The sequence below is a fragment of the Amphibalanus amphitrite genome, unplaced genomic scaffold (assembly GCF_019059575.1).
Source record: "Amphibalanus amphitrite isolate SeventyFive unplaced genomic scaffold, NRLGWU_Aamphi_draft 000873F_arrow, whole genome shotgun sequence".
Lineage (NCBI taxonomy): Eukaryota > Metazoa > Arthropoda > Thecostraca > Balanomorpha > Balanidae > Amphibalanus > Amphibalanus amphitrite.
In genome coordinates this window covers 177,942-199,930 of record NW_024882367.1, presented here as the reverse complement: position 1 = coordinate 199,930, position 21,989 = coordinate 177,942, and the positions used below count along the sequence as shown (strand labels likewise).

The 21,989-nt window shown below is 52.0% G+C and overlaps 1 protein-coding gene across 2 annotated transcripts; it reads left to right on the top strand.

Annotated features, from left to right (window-relative positions):
• The first annotated feature begins 236 nt into the window (after positions 1 to 236).
• On the top strand, positions 237 to 21,781 carry LOC122367495 (sphingomyelin phosphodiesterase-like). 2 transcript variants are annotated; one of them, XM_043340603.1, is made up of 12 exons: positions 237 to 431; positions 1,552 to 1,721; positions 2,089 to 2,256; positions 2,837 to 2,954; positions 4,819 to 4,928; positions 5,853 to 6,028; positions 17,783 to 17,880; positions 18,270 to 18,366; positions 18,836 to 19,009; positions 19,241 to 19,430; positions 19,707 to 19,897; positions 20,172 to 21,781. In XM_043340603.1, exons 1-12 carry the CDS (start codon positions 326 to 328, stop codon positions 20,326 to 20,328), a joined length of 1,755 nt encoding a protein of 584 aa, XP_043196538.1. In that variant the 5' UTR covers positions 237 to 325; the 3' UTR covers positions 20,329 to 21,781. The 2 variants fall into 2 exon arrangements, with proteins under 2 accessions (XP_043196538.1, XP_043196539.1); XM_043340604.1 differs by lacking the exon at positions 237 to 431 and adding an exon at positions 1,090 to 1,146.
• The last annotated feature ends 208 nt before the right edge of the window (positions 21,782 to 21,989 follow it).

Sequence of the window (21,989 nt, the reverse complement as noted above, 5' to 3'; positions counted from 1 at the left end):
GATCTCCGCTGTTCCTAGCGACTTTATTTAAAAGTGCGGCATTTGTTGCGCGCAACGCAGCATATACCACCGCGTGCTACAAAACGTTTTAGTCAAACATTTAACGGACGTTCGAAAGCCTGATGACGTCATCAGATTTAAGTGCCTATACCAATACATTGTGGCACTTATTTGCACAGATGTCAAAATCAAACTCAAATTTCTTTGCGATGAAGTAATTGCTGGAGAAACGGTTTTCACGGCACTGATTTTCAAAGAACGTCCATCAAGATGGCTATCTCAACTCAAATCTAATGTTAAGGTGGGACAGTCCCTTTAAGCGAAAATGACTGTCTCCAGCATACGGAATTACCGATCGCTGTCACTGAGACTTCAGCTACTTCTGGTGCTGTTTCTGTGCCTGGTACCCACAGTAGCTCCCGCTGGCACATGTAAGTACTCACTTCTGTCACTGCTGTTAGCGCAGGTCCCTCACAAAGGTCACGGCGCCGTGCACCCCTTATGGTGATTCACACCGGCCCATTGGGCCTCCATAGGCTGCTTTCCCACAAAACTCATGGCCCCTTTCATACACAGGTCACAGTGCCTTCTGTCCCTGGCCCCTGTACTGTTCCCTGGGTCTGGACGTTTTTATGTCACTTCTATGCTGGCGGGGGCAATGGGCTCGTGAGCTATCGGTATTAGCCGAAATTAAAGTCGTGAGCTCGCGTAGCTGCTTCATCTGCACTGGTGTTAACTACGCTCTTATTCCTCAATTCACACGTCCATTTGGTGAGGCGTCTGATCTGACTGCGTTGATTTTGTTTCCGACACCGCTAATAAGCGCCGGCCCCGACGGACGATTCCGGCACTCATTTAGGCCCCTCCCCACCTCGTCCGATCCCTCCGTACGAGTCCGGCCGTCTGGTTGGAATGGGGGCGTGTCGGGCCGGTCAAATCGGTCGGTAATTACCGGCTCGGCTGCAGCGGACGGCCCCGTCAGTGGCCCGGGGAGTCTGGGAGGAACCCTCCCAGACCACTGAGGCCGTCCGAGCCCATCAAGGCTGTCTGCAGTGGGCTGAGTATCCTGGTGAGAACAGTGCAGCCAGACCCAATTACTCATCGACATGAGAAGAGAAACCGCTCATCTTCAGCGGCAAAAACGTGGTTAGTTCAGTTTCCAGTAACCACACCGCCCTCGGCCTTACACACTGGCGTTTATAGCCCGCAGAACACAGACGTCTTCTTTACTCTCCGTAGATTGCTAAACGATTGCACTGCTCATGATGAAAACTTCCAGCCTTTTATGCATTCATTTGCTTCAAACGTGCAGTTATGGCCTTACGTAGTCGCGATGCTGGCTGCTGTTTCAAATGTCACGGCCGTCCACTGAAAGGTTATCCCTCTGTGACCGACGCGACGGTGAGCTCGGTCCGGTCCTGTCTGTTGATGACTGTATGTCTGTATGTCTGTGTGCTCCAGCTATACCCTCCGGTCTTCACTGTTTCAGCTGAACACTAAACACCGGTAGTTTCTGTATGCCTGCATTATATGCGTCCCTGTGTGTTCCAGCGCTCCTCTCTGGCGTCCAATGCTCCACCTGTAACACACTCGGACCAGTAGCCGTGGCGCTGGTCCGTATGACGCGTTCTGTGGCGATTCTGCGGGGACAGGCGCTCTCCGCCTGTCGATTGTTACCGGTCACAGAAACGGTGTGCCGCGGATTCATCGATAACTGGGCGGTACGTACGGATTACGGACGGACGGGCGGATGGACGGACGGACGGACGGACAGGTGAACGCGTCCTTTTCTCAGAGCTCACTTGAAAATTAGTTACGGCCTAAATATTCCTGTGTGGAATGCTAGGAAATTGTGCTCTTGCTGGTCCCACTCTTATACCGTATGGTTGACATTTCACACGCTATCGGACTATTCAGTGACGCGAGCCGAAAGCCTAATTGCTTTTCCAAAAAAGAAAAAAAGTTTTACTGTCCCACATTACCAGTTTCACCTCTCAACACGTCGAACACACCATTGGCTTGGATAATAAATTAACAGCGTAATGGCGTATTATTCACTCGCACCTGACGACCGTTAATGGCCGCCAGGAGAGTGTGGAGTACATCCTGCTGCACACGAAGCTGACTCCTGCCCAGATGTGTCGCATCTTCCTGCCGTCCTGTCCAGCAGAGAAGGGTCTGAAGCTGGACGTGACGCTCGACCTGCCGCGGCCGCCGCCGGCCAGCCGCGCCAAGCGACGCGACGCCCATTACCCGGTGAGACGATGGGGTTGAGGCGGTGTCAGGGAGGGGATGAAATATGACGAGAAGGGACGGATGAGGTAAACTTGGGGTGTGGGAACTGGGCTTGATACTTTTTTTTTTGGCAGAGAAATACTCATGAAACTTGAAGGTTGATGATGGGAATTGTTCAACGATCAACATCGACCAGGCTGACGCATGGTTTCTTGCTGCGTACCGCGTCCGTTTCTGGTTGAACGAGCCTTTCGTGTTTATAACACTAACTCGTAGGGTCTTAATAAGCAGGGTCTTACAAAAGGTAATTCGGGTCTTGCCAAGTACCCTATGTGATATGAATCCACGACTGACCTTTCCTGGTGACCCGACCCGACCTTTTCCGTAGTGTAACCGCAGCCTCCGTCCACGCCGGGTCTGAAGGTGCTGCACCTGGTTGACCTGACTGACCTAACCTGGCATAACCTGACTGTACCTGACCTGACGGCTGACCTGCCTGTTGCGCCTCCGCCAGCCTCCGTCCACGCCGGGTTTGAAGGTACTGCACCTGACCTAACCTGACCTGACCTGACGGCTGACCTGCCTGTTGCGCCTCCGTCAGCCTCCGTCCACGCCGGGTCTGAAGGTACTGCACCTGGCTGATATCCATCTGGACGTGCTCTACAAGGAGGGAGCCGATAACGGCTGTGACGACCCGCTCTGCTGCCGAGCCGAGAACGGTGAGAGGGGAAGAGGGGAACTGGCATGGGAGGATGGGTTCGGACTAAGGGGGAGTGGTACGGTGTTGTGATGATTGAGAGTGCTTGCGAGTTTGTTAGCCAAAGTGGGCATTGCATAATCAGATGTCTCGAACGAGGAATACGGACGATAAGCTAACAAACCCCAGACGAAGTCGTGTGAGCATTTTACAAAACTCGTCCCCACGCTGGGTTATTAGATAACTTATCTACTCCCAGCCTGAGCTTTAAGTCCCGTTGGCATTGCTTTTTGTCCTCTCCATACATCCACTGACTCCTTTTCCCCGCCGACCATGCAGCGGTCCAGTCCGGCGCATTGTCACCGTGATGCCGTGTCACGAACCGCTCCGTGACGCCGAGTCACGCCGTGCCGAGCGGGGCCGGCAGGATGTACCGTGATGGTGCGGGGTAGGATAGAGAGCGGCGGGGTGGGTCAGTCACCGGCAGTTAACCCCGGGCGGTAGGGACACCGGTTGTTTTGTAACGGGATGGCGAGGAGGGAAGGACGCGGTAGTCTTATGCTGTCACAGTGGCGGGGTGGAGCTATGCTGTTGGCGTTGAGTTAGTGAGCGATAAAGCTCCGAAGATTCTGAAAGGATAGGCGAAGACACTACGAGCTTTGAGTTTGGATGAAGAGAAATTCACGACGTAGCGACATGTCAGGCATAGCGGATTCCACGACGGCCTGGTGCATTTCAAACCGGTCATGGACAGATCATTGCCGGCGTATTCTGGTCATTTTTACAGAAGCATGGTCACCGTTGGATGACCGTCCTACGTACACATTTGCTAGCGAGTCGACAGTTGCCGTGAACCGAAACCACCGGTTGGGGCTCCGGGGGGGGGGGGGGGGGAGGGGGACACCAAGAGGGGAAGAGACTCACGCCACTACGATATACAGACGTCTGAGGGGGGGGGGGGGGGGCACTGGCGTGACATTCTCCGTCTCAGAGAGGCATCGGAATTCGTCAAAGACGCAAATCGCTGGCTCATTGGAAGCGTCACGAGACGATGTACTGTCCAGAAGTTATGTAAATGGTTGAAGTTTATCGTACCACCAGAGGCGTCAGACGTGAACTGGATACGTCTCGGCTGGTTCTGGGAATGGTGACGCGTTTTATAACACACGAGGTCCGATATGTGCGTCACGTCACTCGTTAGATTTCCCTACAAACATCTGCTTCTCACGGTGTTTGATGGCCGCGTTACCCAGATCTGGCGGCCTTGATGGTCCGGCGCGTACGTCCGCCTCGGTGGAGTTCATTCACGCCACGTCGTTTGGATGAGTGGGGCAGCGCCTGGCCAATCAGCTGGAAAATGTAACTCAGTTCGCACAAGGCTGACCTTCTATCTATCGCCAATGGTTTTACGTAGACTTCCGGAAATACGAGGATAGGGACGATCGCTCCACCGTAAACGGTAGGGAGACCGTCCGCGTGAACTGGCGTGGACCAAGATCACGGAGGCTGTCCTACTGATTCACTTCACTGGAAAGACGCATAAGCATCGGACCACCGTCTTATAAGTTATAGTTCGACGCAATTCTCTCCCAGCTCTTCGTTCCGGTGTTACTTCACGCGAGCTATGTAATTTTACACACAAAAAAACTTATTTATGCATAAATATAGTTTTTACGTCTCACGATGCTTCTGTCCTTACTTAGCATGCTGACCTCCACTTTTAAAGATTTCCGACCGTTCACGTACCGCTCCCGTATTTTATGTCGGACTGCTGATCCATCCTTATGACCCACATGTCAAATGATTACCCGCCCTGCGATACTCATGTGTCACATGACGCTGCGCCTTCCGTCACCCACATGTCACGTGACCGTGTGCACCGGCAGGGTTTCCAAAGGAGCGCTCTCGCCAGGCCGCTCACTGGGGAGAATATCGCTGTGATGCTCCGCCCCGCCTCCTGCACTCGCTGATAGAGCACGTCGCCCGCAAACATAAGGTAAGTGCTTATTTACTTATTTCTTATTGATGCTTGGTTCTAATATTTGAATTTAGCTATTGCTAACGAAAATGATATACACTCGTGACCTGTTACATTATAGGTTGATAGCAGCGGGATTGCCTTTGGATGTTTTTTCCCCGTGCGCATTGGAAATAATTTCTATCAGGCGTCGTAACTGGCCACACTGGCACCACGCTGTCACCACACTGCTGTCACCATGCGGGCACCAATAACCGCTGGTGGTGTGACCTTCTCTGAGGGAAGGGGGTAGTGGGGACGGTCAGCCGGAGATAGGGAGAGGGGTGGCTGTGACCTCCACCGGACCCCCTCCCCCACCGCTCGCAGGCTAACCCTGCAAACCGAGCCTGTCCCCGGGTTCCGGTGGTAAAACTGCACACTGCACAGCTCGCCGTCGGCCGTCTCTAAGCCACTTGCAGGCAGTGTCGGACGGGCTGATTGTCGGGTAAAACTGACCAGACGGTGGAACGAGGGAGGGCCAAGGACGCGCCCTGAATGGCGCCAGGACGGGAGGGACGGAAACCCGGGAGGGAGGGAGGACTGTCCTCCGACTGCATTGGGGCCGTCTTATGGACACGGATGTACCCAGTGAACTTCACGGTTACCCCGCCGCTGCACTGGCTGGCCGGCGCGGCAGGAAACGTGACGGCGACTGAAGAGTGCAGAAGCGGCTCCTAAACCACGGAGGAACGGGATGAAGTTGTAAGAACTCAACAACAGGGGAGCTACCTAGGACATGAGCTCAGGAAACGGATCAAGGACAGCCAACATGCAACGCTAGCGGCATAATATCAATTAGAATGGATGGCAGGAGAGCCGAGCAGATGGCCTTACCGAATCCAATCATATTCTCCCTGTCTGCCTCTCCCCCTCCCTCTGACCAGCCCCCTCTTCCTTCGGCAGGATGAACTCTCATACGTTTTATGGACTGGCGACACGGCACCCCACGACAGCTGGAAGACCACCAGAAAGGATGTGCTCGACCTCACGGCACGTGTGACGTCATTGTTACGTCATAAGCTGGCTGGCGTGCCCGTCTACCCGGTGATCGGCAACCACGACAGTGCGCCCACGAATTAGTGAGTGGGGAACGGAACGGTGTTACATTAGGTGGGGGTGTAGTGGATATACATGGTCATACTCCATTACGTCCGGATGAAATCTGACCAGTTTTTTTTTTTCAAAACATTTATTTCACACAGACATGAAACCTTCATAAAGAGGCAAGGCACGCAACTCAGATCAAAACAAAAAAAGCAGCTAGTCCCCGTGCTCTTACAACCCCCCTCTCCCATCCCTTCTGCGAAAAAAAAAACAGACAAACATCGCCGTCCGGCCCGATGCCATGCCACACTCAACATTTGGATGTTTGGCACCGTCCAGATCACATGGTCAGCGGCTGCAGCGGCTGCCCACACAGGAAATCTGACCAGTTATCACGAGTAGGTGTGTGATCTTATCTTTCTGCATGCCTGTGGTGCTTTTATTGCCGTTTGTTCATTGAATGCGCTATCAGCACAGCTTAAATCAACGCCATGAAATCACGATAGTCAACCCCACCCTCATGACGTGTCAGTGAGTGTGACGTAATCGCGTGGTCATCACGCCACCTCTCCATCCCTCCCTCCCTCCCTCTCACCATCCCTGCCTACTCCCCCTCCCCCATTAGTCTCCATTCTTCTGTTTGCGATGATAGGAGCACCGCCCATCTCCCTAGTCCTGAATGGTGTTTTGTTGGCTATCTTTGCCGCCTCAATGCAGCGATATATGTAGCGAGTGTTGTAGCCATGTACTTCTGCCGGTCGCCGCTAGATGCTGTGAACCACGAGTTACAGTTTTGTTAATAGGTGTCGCTTTTACCAGTCTCTAAATTGCTAAAGCCTTCGATTAAGTTGTGCGCCCCCCTTTTAACGTTCCGTTCGCTTAAACTGCTGTATTGTTTGGACAATTGTATTGGCTATGTGTATATTAAAAACCATATGTATTCGTTTATTACATTCGATGTTCTCGCCAACATGTGTGCAATACTAGATAACTAAGTTCGTATGTAAAACTATATATGTCTCGATTTTGTGGCGAAATACACACAGGCTAAGGTGATCGTTAACTTGCTCCGGCAGTTGGCATTTCACGGGTTTGTTTTGAGAGCTTCTCCTGCACCCACCCACCCACTTCCCATTAGTTTTTTCCCAATCGTCCCGATCCCTGACCCTCTACTGTCCACAACCGCACCCCGTTTGCCCCATCATGGGGAAGCGGCGCCGTCAGCGCGCGCTATCCGATTCCTATACCGACTCTGACTCCGACTCCCCTCCAGTTCCGGATCCTACTCCTGACCCTACTCCTCCCTCTGCCATGGATACCGACTCCCGCCCGACCGTCAACCCTCCCTCCTCTACCCACCCTTCGACTGATCTACCCGGTACCGACCCTCGCTCGTCCACTGACCACGCCCTGACCGCTGACCTGACCTCTGACCCCGCCCGGCACTCTGACCCTCGCTCGTCTACCGACCTCGCCCGGAGCCATGACCCTCGCCCGTCCACTGACCACTCCCGGAGCTCTGACCCGCGCACGAACTTGGCCAACGCACCTGCCTGTGCTTCTGTCGATCGCTCTCCACTCGAACCGTACTTGTCTCTCGACGGCTCGTTTCTGGTTGTGAAGGCTCTCGATAGTGACTTCTCGTTCAGGAAGATTAACGTTTTCTGGCCCCAGAAGCAGATCGCTGCTATCTGTGGACAGTATGGCTCAGAAATCGAGGCTCCAGCAAACGGCACGCTAGTCATCAAAACGCACAGTCGGAAAGACACAAAGGCTCTCCTGAAGACGACTGAGTTCTGTGGCAAGAAGGTGACTGTTTCCCTCCACCAGGCTCGTAACTCTTCCAAAGGCACGATTTTCGCCCCCGAACTCCGCCACATGTCCGAAGCTGAGATCTTGTCCGAGCTGAGAGGAGAGGGAGTGTCCCACATCCGACGACTGACTACCTTCCGTGATGGCCAGCGACGGGACACCAGCTTGCTGGTCCTTACTTTCGACACCACGACCCTGCCTGAAAAGATAGCCATCGGTTGGCTCAAAAAAGATGTCCGGGTGTTCGTCCCAAATCCACTCCGGTGCTTCAAGTGCCAACGATTTGGACATGGTAGCTCCACTTGTCGCCAGGCTGCTCGCTGTCAGAGATGTGGTGAGGCTCCTCATGAGAACTCCGAATGTACTAAGCCAGTCTCTTGCTTGAGCTGTGGTAGCCCCGATCACTCTGTCTCGTCCTCACAGTGCCCCACGTGGAAGAAGGAAAAGCGTATCTGTGAGATCAAAGCTCAGTCCGGCTGCTCGTACCCCGACGCTCGTCGCCGTGTGGAAGCCGAAACAGCCACTCCGGCTCCTGGTCGGTCTTATGCCAAGGCCGCCCGTACAGAGACCACGTCATGCAGTACTCAGACTGACCCGATCTCAGCACTCCCCCCTCTTCAGTGTCTGAAACCCCTGACTGCATCCACGACCACATCTACGAACACAAACGACGCAACCGAGACCATTTTTGGTGACCCGATGTCTTCCTCCTCTCCCGAATCGCAGCCCGAGATCTCACAGGAGGTCGGTCAGAAGCCAAAGCCCTCCACCGGAGCTGGTCGCTCCACTGCTAGCTGGACGAGGGTCCAGCGCACGAAAGGACCGCGGCCCCAACCTCCATCAGATGATCGACAGACCTCAGGCACACGCACATCACGTCCACCTATCAGAGTAGCAATGGGCCACAACCGTGCGTCAAGTTGGGCTTCGCCCCGTCGTGGTGTGACAAACAAGTACTCTCTCTTAGAAACACAATAAACAGCATACTCCAGTGGAACTGCCGAGGCCTAGTTTCCAACTGGGCTGAAAGCAAGATGTTTTTCTTACTCGTAGCCCCGATCGTTATAGCTTTACAAGAAACCTGGCTTCTCCCAACAGACCCCTACAACTTTTCTTTGTTCAATTACTCTCTGTACCGCTATGACGAGACAGATGGCGAGAGACGCCATGGCGGTACTGCACTCTACATCAATAATGATTTTGTTCATCAGCAAATAACTCTCAACACACAGCTACAAGCAGTCGCCTGTACTGTTCGTTTGAACGGTCGCAATATAGATATTTGTTCTATTTATATTCCTCCGAACACAGACAACCATACATTAGAAAGGCATCTTAACCAAATCATAGCGCAGTTTCAACATCCATTTCTCTTGCTCGGGGACTTCAATGCCCACAATCCTATGTGGGGTCGAAACATTCGTGTTCCCGATGAGCGCGGCGAAATAGTCGAACGTTTTCTTGATACTAATCAGCTCGTTCTCCTTAACAAAGGAGACAATACTCATTTTTCATTAGCACACAACAGTGAATCGGCCATTGATCTCTCCATATGCTCTCCACAAATCGCTACCTTCTTTGATTGGCAAGTGGATGGTGACATTCATCACAGTGACCACTATCCGATCAAACTCCAAACAACTTTTCAACCAGAAGGTGATGCTACTTCCGCTTTCTTGCCACGGTGGAATTTAAAGAAGGCCGATTGGGCAAGGTTTGAGGAATTTTGTAACATAGATCACGAACAATTCCATTCCCCTGAGCAAGGCATCGCATTTCTGACTGACCTAATACTGACAGCAGCGAATGCTTCTATTCCAACAACATCGTCAGCACCAAGGCGTAAAAGAGTTCCATGGTGGTCCTTAGAGGTGGCAAGAGCGCTTTCGAAACGAAAAAGAGCCTTCCGACGATATCTGCGCCTCCGCGATAACGACAGTTTAGTTGCAAGAAACAAGGAAAGAGCAGTCTGTCGAAAAATAATCCGTGAAGCAAAAAGATCGTCATGGCGCTCCTTCCTGTCGCAACTTAACTATCAAACACCTCTTAGTAAAATATGGTCCCTGGTACACTCTCTATCTGGGAAACGGTATGTTTCCCATCTGCCGATTCTTAATGTTAATAACACAATTGTAACAGAACCAAAAGAAATTGTCGACACAATAGCAGCAGCGTTTGCTCATTGTAGTTCATCGTTAAACTACAGGCCGGGATTCATTGAGCACAGTAGAAGAACATCTTATCTAGCACCGAACTCCTTTACATCTTATAGCATGGAAGCTTACAACGATCTCTTTTCAATATCTGAATTACGGGAAGCAATTTTATCTACCGGAAACACTTCTGTTGGGCCGGATAAACTGCATTACGCCTTTTTCCGGCACTTACCTGACAGAACGCTGGAATTTATGTTAGCAAATTTAAATGATTTGTGGACGCTGCATATTTATCCAGCAGCATGGCGTGAAGCAGAAGTAATTCCCTTAGCAAAGCCAGGAAAAGACAAGAAAAATCCAGAAAACTATCGACCAATATCTCTTACTAGCTGCTTTGGCAAGATATTCGAGCGTATGGTTTGTAAAAGACTTACATGGTTTTTGGAAGAAAATGAGCTACTTTCGAAATATCAGAGTGGCTTTAGAAAGAATCACACCACATATGACCATATCCTGCGATTAGAGACTGACATAAGAAAGGGTTTTAAGTACAAAAAACACACTACTTCTGTTTTCCTTGATATTTCACGTGCCTATGATATGGTTCATAGACCTACATTAATTTACAAATTACACAAAATAGGCTTACGAGGAGACCTCGCTCATTATTTAGTTGGGTTTCTCTCCGGTATGCGCAACTTCCAAGTGCGGTATCGCTCTCTCCGGTCCAATACACATTCGCTTGAAAACGGTTTGCCGCAAGGTAGTTGCCTGTCACCAGTTCTTTTTAATATTATGATTAACGATCTCTTTGAAACAGTTCCTTCGGGCATTAGTTACTCCTTATTTGCAGATGATTGTGCTATTTGGTGTACTGACTCCGACTCTCAACATTCTGTTCCTCGGTTACAGGCGGCTTTGAATAGCATTGATAGTTGGTCCGAAAAAAATGGTTTCATTTTTTCACCAACCAAATCAGCTGTCATGACATTTACCAAAAATGTTCGCATGCATGACGTATCTGCCCTTCGACTTTCCGGTAACATCATTCCTCGAGTAGATTCATTCAAATTTCTCGGCATAGTTTTGGACTCTAGACTAAGTATGGTGAAGCACGTACAATATATAAAATCAAAATGTTCAAAGCGTTTAAATTTATTTAGGTGCATAGCTGGCTCAGAATTCGGAGCAGACCGAGCGACCTTACTTCGGTTATACAAGGCTATTGTTCTGCCTATTATCGAATACGGGGCGATAGTTTATTCAGGAGCCAGTGAAAACACCCTTAAAAAAATAGACACCATTCAAAATACATTCCTTCGCATTGCCACAGGAGCTATGAAGACGTCACCCATTCCATCTCTCCAGGTCGAAGCGGTCGTTCCTCCTCTTCACCTTCGTCGAATGGAGCAATCTTTACGCTATATAACAAAGGTTTCATATCATCCACATCATAACACTTTCGCATCTCTTCGTGTACTACCTTCAATTCATCATAATTACTTGGGTCCTGCCGAAAAAAGATCTGGTTTAACGATTGCATCAAGAGCAAAAAAGTTCGCTAGTGAATTAAATTACACACAGCCGAAGATACATCCACTACCAAAGCTGGACATACCTCCGTGGCGTAGAGCACAAAGAGATGCATCTTTTCTCTTTGATTGTTCTAAAAAGGACATGTCACCAGTAGAAATACAGCAACGGTTTAATGAAGTACGCGAACAATATCAAGACTATCAGTTTGTTTACACTGATGGCTCCAAAGACGACAACCGCACAGCTAATGCTATTTACTGTATCAGTGATGATGAAATAGTGTCGCAAATCCGCCTCCCAAACGGAACAGGCATTTATTCTGCAGAACAGCATGCTCTGCTGGAAGCATTGAAACTCACAAAAAACAAACACTGGAACAAGGTGATAATATGCACAGACTGTCGCTCGGTTATTATATCTCTACAAAACCAAAACCCATCATCCCCATTGCTCATACACATACATAATTTACATCAGACATTATCGGCAGAAGGTGTAGAAATCAAATATCTATGGATCCCTGGTCACAGCGGTATACATGGCAACATTCAAGCAGACAAGTATGCCAAAAATGCTCTTTGCCTTCCACACATTACAAACATTCCAATCGAGTACCAATGCATAAAATCGTCTTTAAGACAAAAAACACTTGCTCTATGGAAAACACAATGGTCTGAAATAACTCGCGCAACACAACTTCGGCGCATAAAAACGGACATAATAGAGTGGCCGACATCAAATAGACAAAATAGGCAGGAAGAAAAAGTCCTAGCTCGCATGCGCTTAGGACATACACTATATACGCATAAATATATTTACACTAGGGATGATCAACCAACATGTAATATATGTCGAACTCCAATCACTGTAAACCACATCATCATTGAATGCCGGAAATACAACAGGGAAAGACAAAGACTTGTTAATAGTTGCAATACTGGCGGCCTTCCATTTACTCTGGCAACAATTCTTGGCGATGTAGATACCACTTTGCATGATCTTCTTTTTTCCTTCCTACGCGAAACAAACCTCTTCGTGAAATTGTGAATAGGTACGGCAAATAAGTTATGTTAATCAATTCTTAAAGGGCATGCAATGGTCTATTCGGCCGAAATGCCCAAAACTCAAAACAAGAACAAGAACAAGGCGAAATACAAGAGATATCTGTATGTTACAGTGTTTCTACTGGCTACACCAGCCAGATTGGTGACCCCGAGTTCTACGCACTAACGGATCGCTATCCCCTCGTGTTCCCTGGCACACCGACACTGGCCTGCACCCTGAGCTATCTCCTCCAGCTCTCTTTGTGTAGGAAGGAAGTGGCGGATGGTGTGTCTTCACGAGGATCCTTCTTTTGTGCTGAGTGTAACTGGATAACGCCGACTACTACTGCTGCACTACGATCCAGCTACTTCATCGGCTCACCTTACCGTCCGGCTACCTCTGCAGCTGCACCGCAGCACCTGCCGATCGCCGTGTCGCCGTCGCCGCCACCGATCTTCCCGACCATTGCTCTCGGCAGCCATGGACCAGAAGACCCAGCCTGCCGGCGCCGGTGCAGCCGCCGGCCCCGGTGCAGCCGCCGGCGCCGGTGCAGCCGCCGCCGCCGCCTCGCATGCCGCTGCTGCTGCTGCTGCCGCTGCCGCCCAACCGGACTACCTCCGCGTGGCGACCGCGCCACGCAGCCACGTCGCGCCGCCGCGCTTCTTCGAGGAGGACCCCGTGATCTGGCTCGTCCAGCTCGACCTCTTCTTCTCTCAGGCAGCTGTGGACGATGAGCTCAGCCGCTTCCGGATCGCCGCTACTCTCCTTCCTGGCCACCTCCTGCGCGACTTCACCGACATCCTCCGCAACCCTCCTCTAGACCGACCTTACACCATCCTTTCCGACGCCATCCGTCAGCGGTTCGGCAAATCAGTCGAACAGCGTCTTCGCTGCCTGCTCTCTGGCCAACAACTCGGCGACAGGCGTCCTTCCCAATTCCTTCGGCATCTCCTGGACCTTGCTGAAGCTGAAGGCTCACAAGATTCCCCGCTCATCCGCCAGATCTTCCTCAATGCTCTTCCGCCTCGGACTCAGCCCTTCCTCCAGTGCCTGCCGCCTGGGACGGACCTTGCGACCATCGCTAGCACTGCCGACCGACTCCTGGAGCTTCCGCAGCAGTCGGACGTCGCTGCACCTACCTCAGGCCTTCTCGCCGCGGTATCGACTTCTGCGCCTGCTGCAGCCTCACCTGCTGCTCCTGCAGGACCCTTCCACCTCCAAGACCTGATGAGCCAGCTGCTGACTGGTATCACGGCCCTCACAACATCAGTCGCCACACTGGTGGACGAGACGCGCCGCCGAGAGAGGTCTGCATCCCGTGCCCCCGGCCGCGCTCGCCACCGTCCACCACGCGACCTGTCTGCTGCTGCTGCCCGGTCACCCAGCCCTGCAACCAACACGTCTACCGGCGATGGTGCTTCCTTCTGCTGGTACCACCACAAGTTCGGTACCAACGCGCGCTCATGTCAGTCACCGTGCTCGTGGTCTGCAACCGCAACTCAGACTTCGGGAAACCAGCAGTAGGACAGGTGACACAGACGTCTGCACCTGCCCTGCTCAACCCTGACGTCCCTCCAGCCAGCGGCCTTCTGAGACTCAATGACAGCAACACTGGCATCACCTTCCTCATCGACACTGGAGCCGAGTACAGTGTTCTTCCAGCGACACCCACCGATCGTGCTCGCGGAACCAACGGACTGGATCTGCAAGCAGCCAACAACAGCAGCATCCAGACCTATGGTCAGCGCATGCTCACGCTTTCTCTCGGACTCAGAAGAGATTTCAACTGGATCTTCATCATCGCGGACGTCTCCCATCCTCTCCTAGGAGCCGACTTCCTCTCCTCGTATGATCTCCTCGTCGACACCAAGAGAGGCCGTCTCATCGACCACCTAACTGAGTTGTCTTCACCTGCTTCCCACTCTTCAGTGCCATCCACCGGACTGACAGCCGTCGTCGGAACCGACAACCCAGCATTCCTTACCCTCCTTCGAGAATTCCCCAGCCTCACCCAGCCGTCACATCATCCGGAGCCACAGCACTCAGTCCGACATCACATCGAGACTACCGGCCCTCCGGTCTTCTGCCGCCCACGCCGTCTGGATCCAGCTCGACTCGCCACTGCCAAGGCAGAGTTCCAACGCCTCCTCAGTCTCGGAGTCATCCGACCCAGCAGCAGTCGGTATGCATCACCGCTGCACATGGTGCCCAAGTCGTCTGGAGATTGGAGACCCTGTGGTGATTACCGTGCACTGAACCGCATCACAGTGCCTGACCGGTACCCACTACCACATCTCCATGACTTCACTGCCTGCCTCGCTGGGACATCGATCTACTCTCGGCTCGACCTCGTCAGGGCCTTCAACCAGATACCGATGGCCCCAGAAGACATCGCCAAGACAGCGATCACAACGCCCTTCGGCGCCTTCGAGTTCCTCCGTATGCCGTACGGTCTCCGGAACTGCGCTCAGACCTTCCAAAGGTTCATGGATCACATCCTCCGGGGCCTGGACTTCGCCTTCGTCTATGTAGACGACATCCTCATCGCCAGCAGCAGCATCTCGGAACATCTCACACACCTCCGAGAGGTCTTCAGCCGTCTTTCCCGCAACGGTGTGCTCCTCAACCCATCGAAGTGCGCCTTCGGCATGGAAAGCATCTCCTACCTCGGCCACCAGATCTCCAGCGGAGGCATCACTCCTCTCGACGATCGAGTCAGCGCGATCAAGAACTTCGACCGTCCAGAGTCAAAGAAGAGCCTCAAGAAGTTCCTGGGGATGATCAACTTCTACCATCGCTTCATCCCACACGCTGCTGCTCTTCTGGCACCTCTCCACGGCCTGACTGCCTCAGACGACCGAGCTGCTTCAATCACGTGGACCTCAGAGGCAGACGCCGCCTTCTCTGCAGCCAAAGCCGCCCTCGCTGACGTCACCCAGCTCGCTCATCCCGTCAAAGATGCAGCCCTGAGCCTCAGCACTGACGCCAGCAGCACGGCAGCCGGCGCCGTGCTCCACCAGCGAGTTGGTGGTTCTCTTCAGCCTCTCGCCTTCTTCTCGCGCAAGTTCACGCCCACCCAACGCCGCTACAGCACCTTTGGACGGGAATTGCTCGCCATGTACCTCGCCGTGCGACATTTCCTGCCCTATCTGGAAGGACGCGACTTCGAGATCCTCACGGACCACAAGCCGCTCGTCTTTGCTCTCAAGGCCAACGGCAACGCCAACCATTCTCTCCGTGAACAACGTCACATGGACCTGATTCTGCAGCACACCAGCAAGATCGGACATGTTCCTGGACATCTCAACCCGGTAGCTGACGCCATCTCACGGATCAGCTCAGTGTCTGCGCCAGCTTCTGCCGCAGCTACACCTTCACCCGGCCTTCTGAGCTTGGCCGACATCGCCCTACACCAAGCCAACGATCCTGACCTGCCGAAGCTGCAACAATCCTCATCTCTGATCATCCGTGACTTCCCAGTCCCTGATCATCCGCATCTACGTCTCTGGTGCGACACCTCAACGGCCACACCTAGACCTGTAGTCCCAGCCAGACTCCGCCCTTCCATCATCAAGAGCTTCCACGACTTGTCTCATCCTGGCATCAACGCTACGCGTCATCTCATCTCATCGAGGTTCATCTGGCCCCACATCAACACGGACATCCGTGCCTTCGTCCGGAGCTGCCAGCACTGCCAGCGTGCCAAGATCCAGCGCCACACGAAGCCACCCATGGGCAGCTTCCAGCCACCTGACTCTCGCTTCCTGCACATCCACATCGACCTTGTCGGACCACTTCCTCCGTCTCATGGCAACTCCTATCTCCTGACTGTCGTCGACCGCTTCACCCGATGGCCCGAGGCAATTCCTCTGCCCACCATGGACGCCGTCACGGTGGCTCGGCATCTCGTCAGCGGCTGGATCGCCCGCTTCGGAGTACCCGAACTCATCACCACCGACAGAGGATCCCAGTTCGAGTCCCGCCTCTGGACAGAAGTCTCCAAGCTTCTCGGCACCTCTCGGATCCGGACCTGCGCCTACCACCCAGAAGCAAACGGGATGGTAGAGCGCTTCCACCGCCAACTGAAGTCAGCTCTGCGGACCGATGACGACGCCGCCTCCTGGTCGGACCGACTTCCTCTGGTGCTACTCGGAGTGCGCACGGCCCTCAAGGAGGATCTCGGATGCACCGCTGCAGACCTAGTCTATGGTTGCAGTCTCCGACTTCCTGGTGACTTCCTCTCCCCCATGTCGTCGGACACTTCTTCTGATCCGGCTTCCCTAGCCTCTCGTCTCCGTGCCGCCATGTCGGAGCTCCGTCCAACTCCTCCTCGTCCTGGCTCTCGCCAAATCTTCATCTCTCAAGACATGCAAACCTGCTCCCACGTCTTCATCCGACGCGATTCGCATCGCTCTCCTTTCCAATACGTCTATGACGGTCCTTATCGTGTCCTATCCCGCGACCAGCACACCGTCACCATCGACCGTCTCGGGCGACGCGACACCGTCACCCTGGCTCGGTGTAAACCGGCCTTCACGGACAACATGCCTGCCGCAACGCCGCCTGCAGCACCGGACGTCCTGGTGAACGACACGCCTACTACGGCGCCAGACAGCTCGGTGGACCGCCCGCCTACTGCACCCAGCCGCTCAGGAGCCCCCGGCGGCTCTAGCCCGTCTCGCCGCGTGCCGCCGGGCCCGCCGCCTGCTTCGCCGCCCCCTCTCCGTCGTTCGTCGCGTCTTCGCCGCCAAACATCTTTTTATGGTGTTTAACTAGGGCGGGGGAGTGATGTAGCCATGTACTTCTGCCGGTCGCCGCTAGATGCTGTGAACCACGAGTTACAGTTTTGTTAATAGGTGTCGCTTTTACCAGTCTCTAAATTGCTAAAGCCTTCGATTAAGTTGTGCGCCCCCCTTTTAACGTTCCGTTCGCTTAAACTGCTGTATTGTTTGGACAATTGTATTGGCTATGTGTATATTAAAAACCATATGTATTCGTTTATTACATTCGATGTTCTCGCCAACATGTGTGCAATACTAGATAACTAAGTTCGTATGTAAAACTATATATGTCTCGATTTTGTGGCGAAATACAAGAGATATCTGTATGTTACAGTGTTTCTACTGGCTACACCAGCCAGAGTGTCATGTATTCAGGACATTGTCGACCATCATTGCTGATCAAGCTGAATTACTGTTGAGTCTGAGAGTTAAGCTAACTGTCGACCTTTGTTCTCTCCAGTTTTCCTCCGTCCGAGGTTCGTAAAGGCAACTTCAGCGTGTCGTGGCTGTACCACGACTATGCCAAGATGTGGAAACACTGGCTTCCTGCTGATGCACGTAAGGCTTCCCGTTATTATTTGCTAAGTCACAGGTTTCGTGTTTCGGTGTATGGATAATCTTCTTCTAGTATTCCTAATATTTCATTTCCTGTCCATCTATATTCTCTCTCCTCTCACTGTTACGTCATATACTAATTTGTATTGCATCGTTCTTCAATAATTTACGTGGCATGTACTTGGCCAAAATAGTGCGACAGGGACCTTTCATTTTGCGATGAAATTGTTAATGTCATTAACCGATCTACATAGTACTGCAAGATGTTACTGAGTGTTAAATCTGCATAAACCGTCCCATACGAGTCTACGGCTCATTGACTCATGTGTTTGAACCGTTAACTTTTATCAGTGAACGGAAAAGTGACCAAGCTTTTCTCACCTTTCACTCAGTGGCCACGTTACGCAAGACAGGTTTCTACTCAGTCTTAGTTCGTCCCGGCTTCAGAATCATCGTGCTGAATACAAACGTAGCCTACCGCTTCAACTTGTGAGTACGACGGGTATTTGGTTTTAGTTGCGTGCCGATTACTAAGATCGCCTTAGTAGCTGCTTGTGGGCTCCGGCATGTTACATATAACTCTAGTCTCCATTTCCATCTTATTATTATATCCCGGTTTTAGCGCGTGAAATGGTTAGTGTAAGACTGAAACCCAGCTTGTCTCGTTGCCATTTTGCTCAGGATCAATCTCTGGCATGTCTGCTATTTGACCTACCCGTAATATAGCTTCCCATTACGTTATTATGTTACTTTTGGGGCAGACTTGTCGCAAGTTGTTCTTCAGGACTTTCCGCTGTTAAGGTTTCTGACCTCTCCCGGCTGGCCGTTTCTGACCTCTCCCGTTCCCTCAGATACTGCTGGCCGCGTCTGACCTCCCTCGTCCGGTTGTATACTGCTGACCGATACAGACCCCTCCTTCCCACCCACCCAGGTACACTGACCCTCCCCTCCCTTTCAGATGGGTACTGTTGACGGCCACCTCGGACCCGCACCACCAGCTCAAGTGGCTGGCCGGTGAACTACGTGCGGCCCGTGCCGCCGACGAGCGGTGCCACGTGGTGGGGCACGTGTCGCCGGCCGACCCGGACATCCTGCCCGGCTGGAGTCACCTCTACCACTCCGTCATACGCAGGTGGGTGCCAGGATGACTCTTCTGGCGGCTGGCTGTTCGGTGTGCATTGTCAGCGACTACTAAGTACTGACTCGGTCCGAGGAGTGCATAATATATAGGGCATGGATATAATACGTCCCAGATGTGTTTTGTATAACCGCTGTTGCTCTGCTGCTACAACTTCGGTGTTGGTGGTCCGGATGTAAATACCATAATGATCTATTTGTTACCTCTTTTTGTGCGTATTTTCAGCTACCAGGACGTGGTGACGGCCCAGTTTTTCTCTCACACCCATCTGAACGAGATTCAGCTCTACAAGGACGACCGGGACCGGCCGTTCTCCGTGTCGTACGTGGCGCCCTCTCTGACCCCGTGGCAGAAGGTGAACCCCGGCTACCGGATCTACACGATAGATGGCGCTAGGGGAAACCGCTCCTCATGGGTGAGTTGACGCTGCGAACGCCGCTGCTAAGATTGTAAGGCTTTGCTCTCAAAGTCGGAAAATACTTCTAGCCAAAGCGATTGAGGACTCAAGAATAAAATCATATGCGTGCAGTACTTTTTAATCCATTCGTGTCTCATCCTAATGGGGTGAATGGATGCCTGCAGCCTGCTGAAAGGAATTCGTGATGTTGGTAGCAGAGATGAGCTAGCCTCTGTGTATGATCTCACCTGTGACAAGACCCATATTCCAAATAACTCACCCTCTGCGCCTCAGGAGGTGATTGACTACGAGCGCTGGGTGGCCGACCTGGCTGAGGCTAACGAGCGTCCCGAGAAGGGACCGCGCTGGCACCTCCAGATGTCGGCCGCCGCCCGCTACCGCCTAAAGAACCTCTCACCCAGACGGTGGAGCCGCATGGTGAAAAAGATGCTGGTCTATGGACGGAAATTCGACAAATATTACAGGTACAGGTCGAGTGATCGCCTCTATTCCAGATTCCTTTTCAGTGTCGTAGTATGCTTGTAAATGTTGGCCATTAGTCTATGTGACACTCCTTCCGACCTTTGCATCATGACCCAACCAGTAAAGAAGGCAGCGTTGTTGTTATCATTTATATGACCCTGACCCTGACCTTTGCCCTGACCTATCTTGACCTGTTTACTTACGTGACTCATGACCCTGACCTCTGACCTTTGACCCCGCCCTTTGACCTGATCCGTGCCCCCTCGTTCCCTGCAGTGACCTGAGCGGCGCGGCCTCGGTGGTGGGTCCGTGCGACATCGAGTGTCGGATACGGACCGTGTGTGGTGTGGTGAGTTCAGACGGCACCAACTCTCACCACTGTCGGCTGGTCAGACTGCTCTACCAGATGGGCACCCGCGCAGGACTCAGCTGAGCGCACCGCACCAGTGGTGGTGCCCTGTTCACCAGTCCATGTGTGCACACGGAACAAACGGACTGTTGTTGCCATGACAGCGGCGGTCCGGTCAGTCGACCTTTTGAGACCTACAGACTTACACTGTTTTGGCTGTCTTCCATTCGATCGTAAATAAGAAAAGTTAGCTTCGAGACTCGTTTGAAAGAGACTCGTTTGTTTTATATCAGTCACGCTCTATTCGTAACATCACGTTCAACCATTTCGTTTCGAGTCACCCCACGGATAATCCGTGTGCGCGGCCATGCGTATGTAGGTACTGCGTTTCGTCCCTCATGCCCCGCCTGGTGACCCGGCCTCGGAGCCGAGGCGCGGCCGCAGTACAGGTGGCCCTTCCCACGCGCAGACGGCCGACGCACGCACCAATGTCACGTGATGTGAGTGATTTTCCAATTAGAGAGTGACTGATGGTCATCTGCCTTGGAGCTGTGGGGTCGAAAGATGTTTCCTGATGTGTTTTCAGTTGGTATTTATTGGTAACTTTTAGGCGTTTGATGTGGGAGCTCTACATATCTTGCATATTTATATTAGCATAGTTAATGATGTGAAATGATGTGAAAACAAAGCGGGTAAGATATGCTCGTATAAAAGCAACCGAAACTTTGTAAGCCAACAGAAGGCTGGAAACTGCCGATTCGCTTGGATAAATCGCATTCCATCTAACTTATTGCGATACATTTTCCGATAACATGTAGCTAATGGAACCACTAGTTTCTTCTTAGGTACTATTCACATATGTATGGATCTTAAGTACTTCTTTTTCGAAATATTTTATTCGCATAGTGTGGAGTGTAAGTATCTATTGCCGAGCCCAGCCCTGTGCTGCCTCGTGAGGCGTTCCCGTGCAGGTCAGGTGTGCTGCTAGAGCCGGTTCCACCGTGCACAAAAGGGAAACACCCCGGCAGGACGGTAGCACCGGCAACGCTCCCTGGATGTTCGATATGAGAACGGAGGGACTGGCAGTCCGTGGGACCGCAGCGACTGTCGATTGCGCCCTGTTCAGCCGCTGAAGACGACGTTTCAGAGAGTGGAAAGTTTGTGGTTCAATGTCAACGCATTGATAGATCTAGAAATATAACAATGGCTGCTTGATGTGCAAAGGAATAACACTGTCAAAATGGCGTCATGTGCCTCCCGGATGCAGCGATAGGAAAGTAACACGCCGTCCGATACCGGTTCTGTCTACCGTCATCAGTTACGTCATCGTCATCTGTAAGATAACATAGTTCTAAGCATTTAGATCGCCTTTATTGGCCCGGAAATAGCACAGCCCGCCCAACACTGTGCAGTTGTGTGAACTCTAACGGGTTAGTAATGGGTCGTATCGATCCTCTATTCTTGCACGTTTTTACACACTTTTTGTCAGTGCATATTGGGTGCATAATATTAACAAATACACGCGATCGCCATACTATGTTACTTTGTGTTCATTTTATGGCTGGTGGGGTTTTCATTGATGATGTGGTTTTGTTGTCTTCTTGCTCCGTCTTTATATCTAGCAATGGACTGACTTGAATGGAATGTCACGGGTGTCTACTGTCAGTTCTAAAGCACTCAACACAATTTTGTACCTTACTTTTGATAAAATAGAAACGTTCACGGGCCGTACGATAACCGTAAGA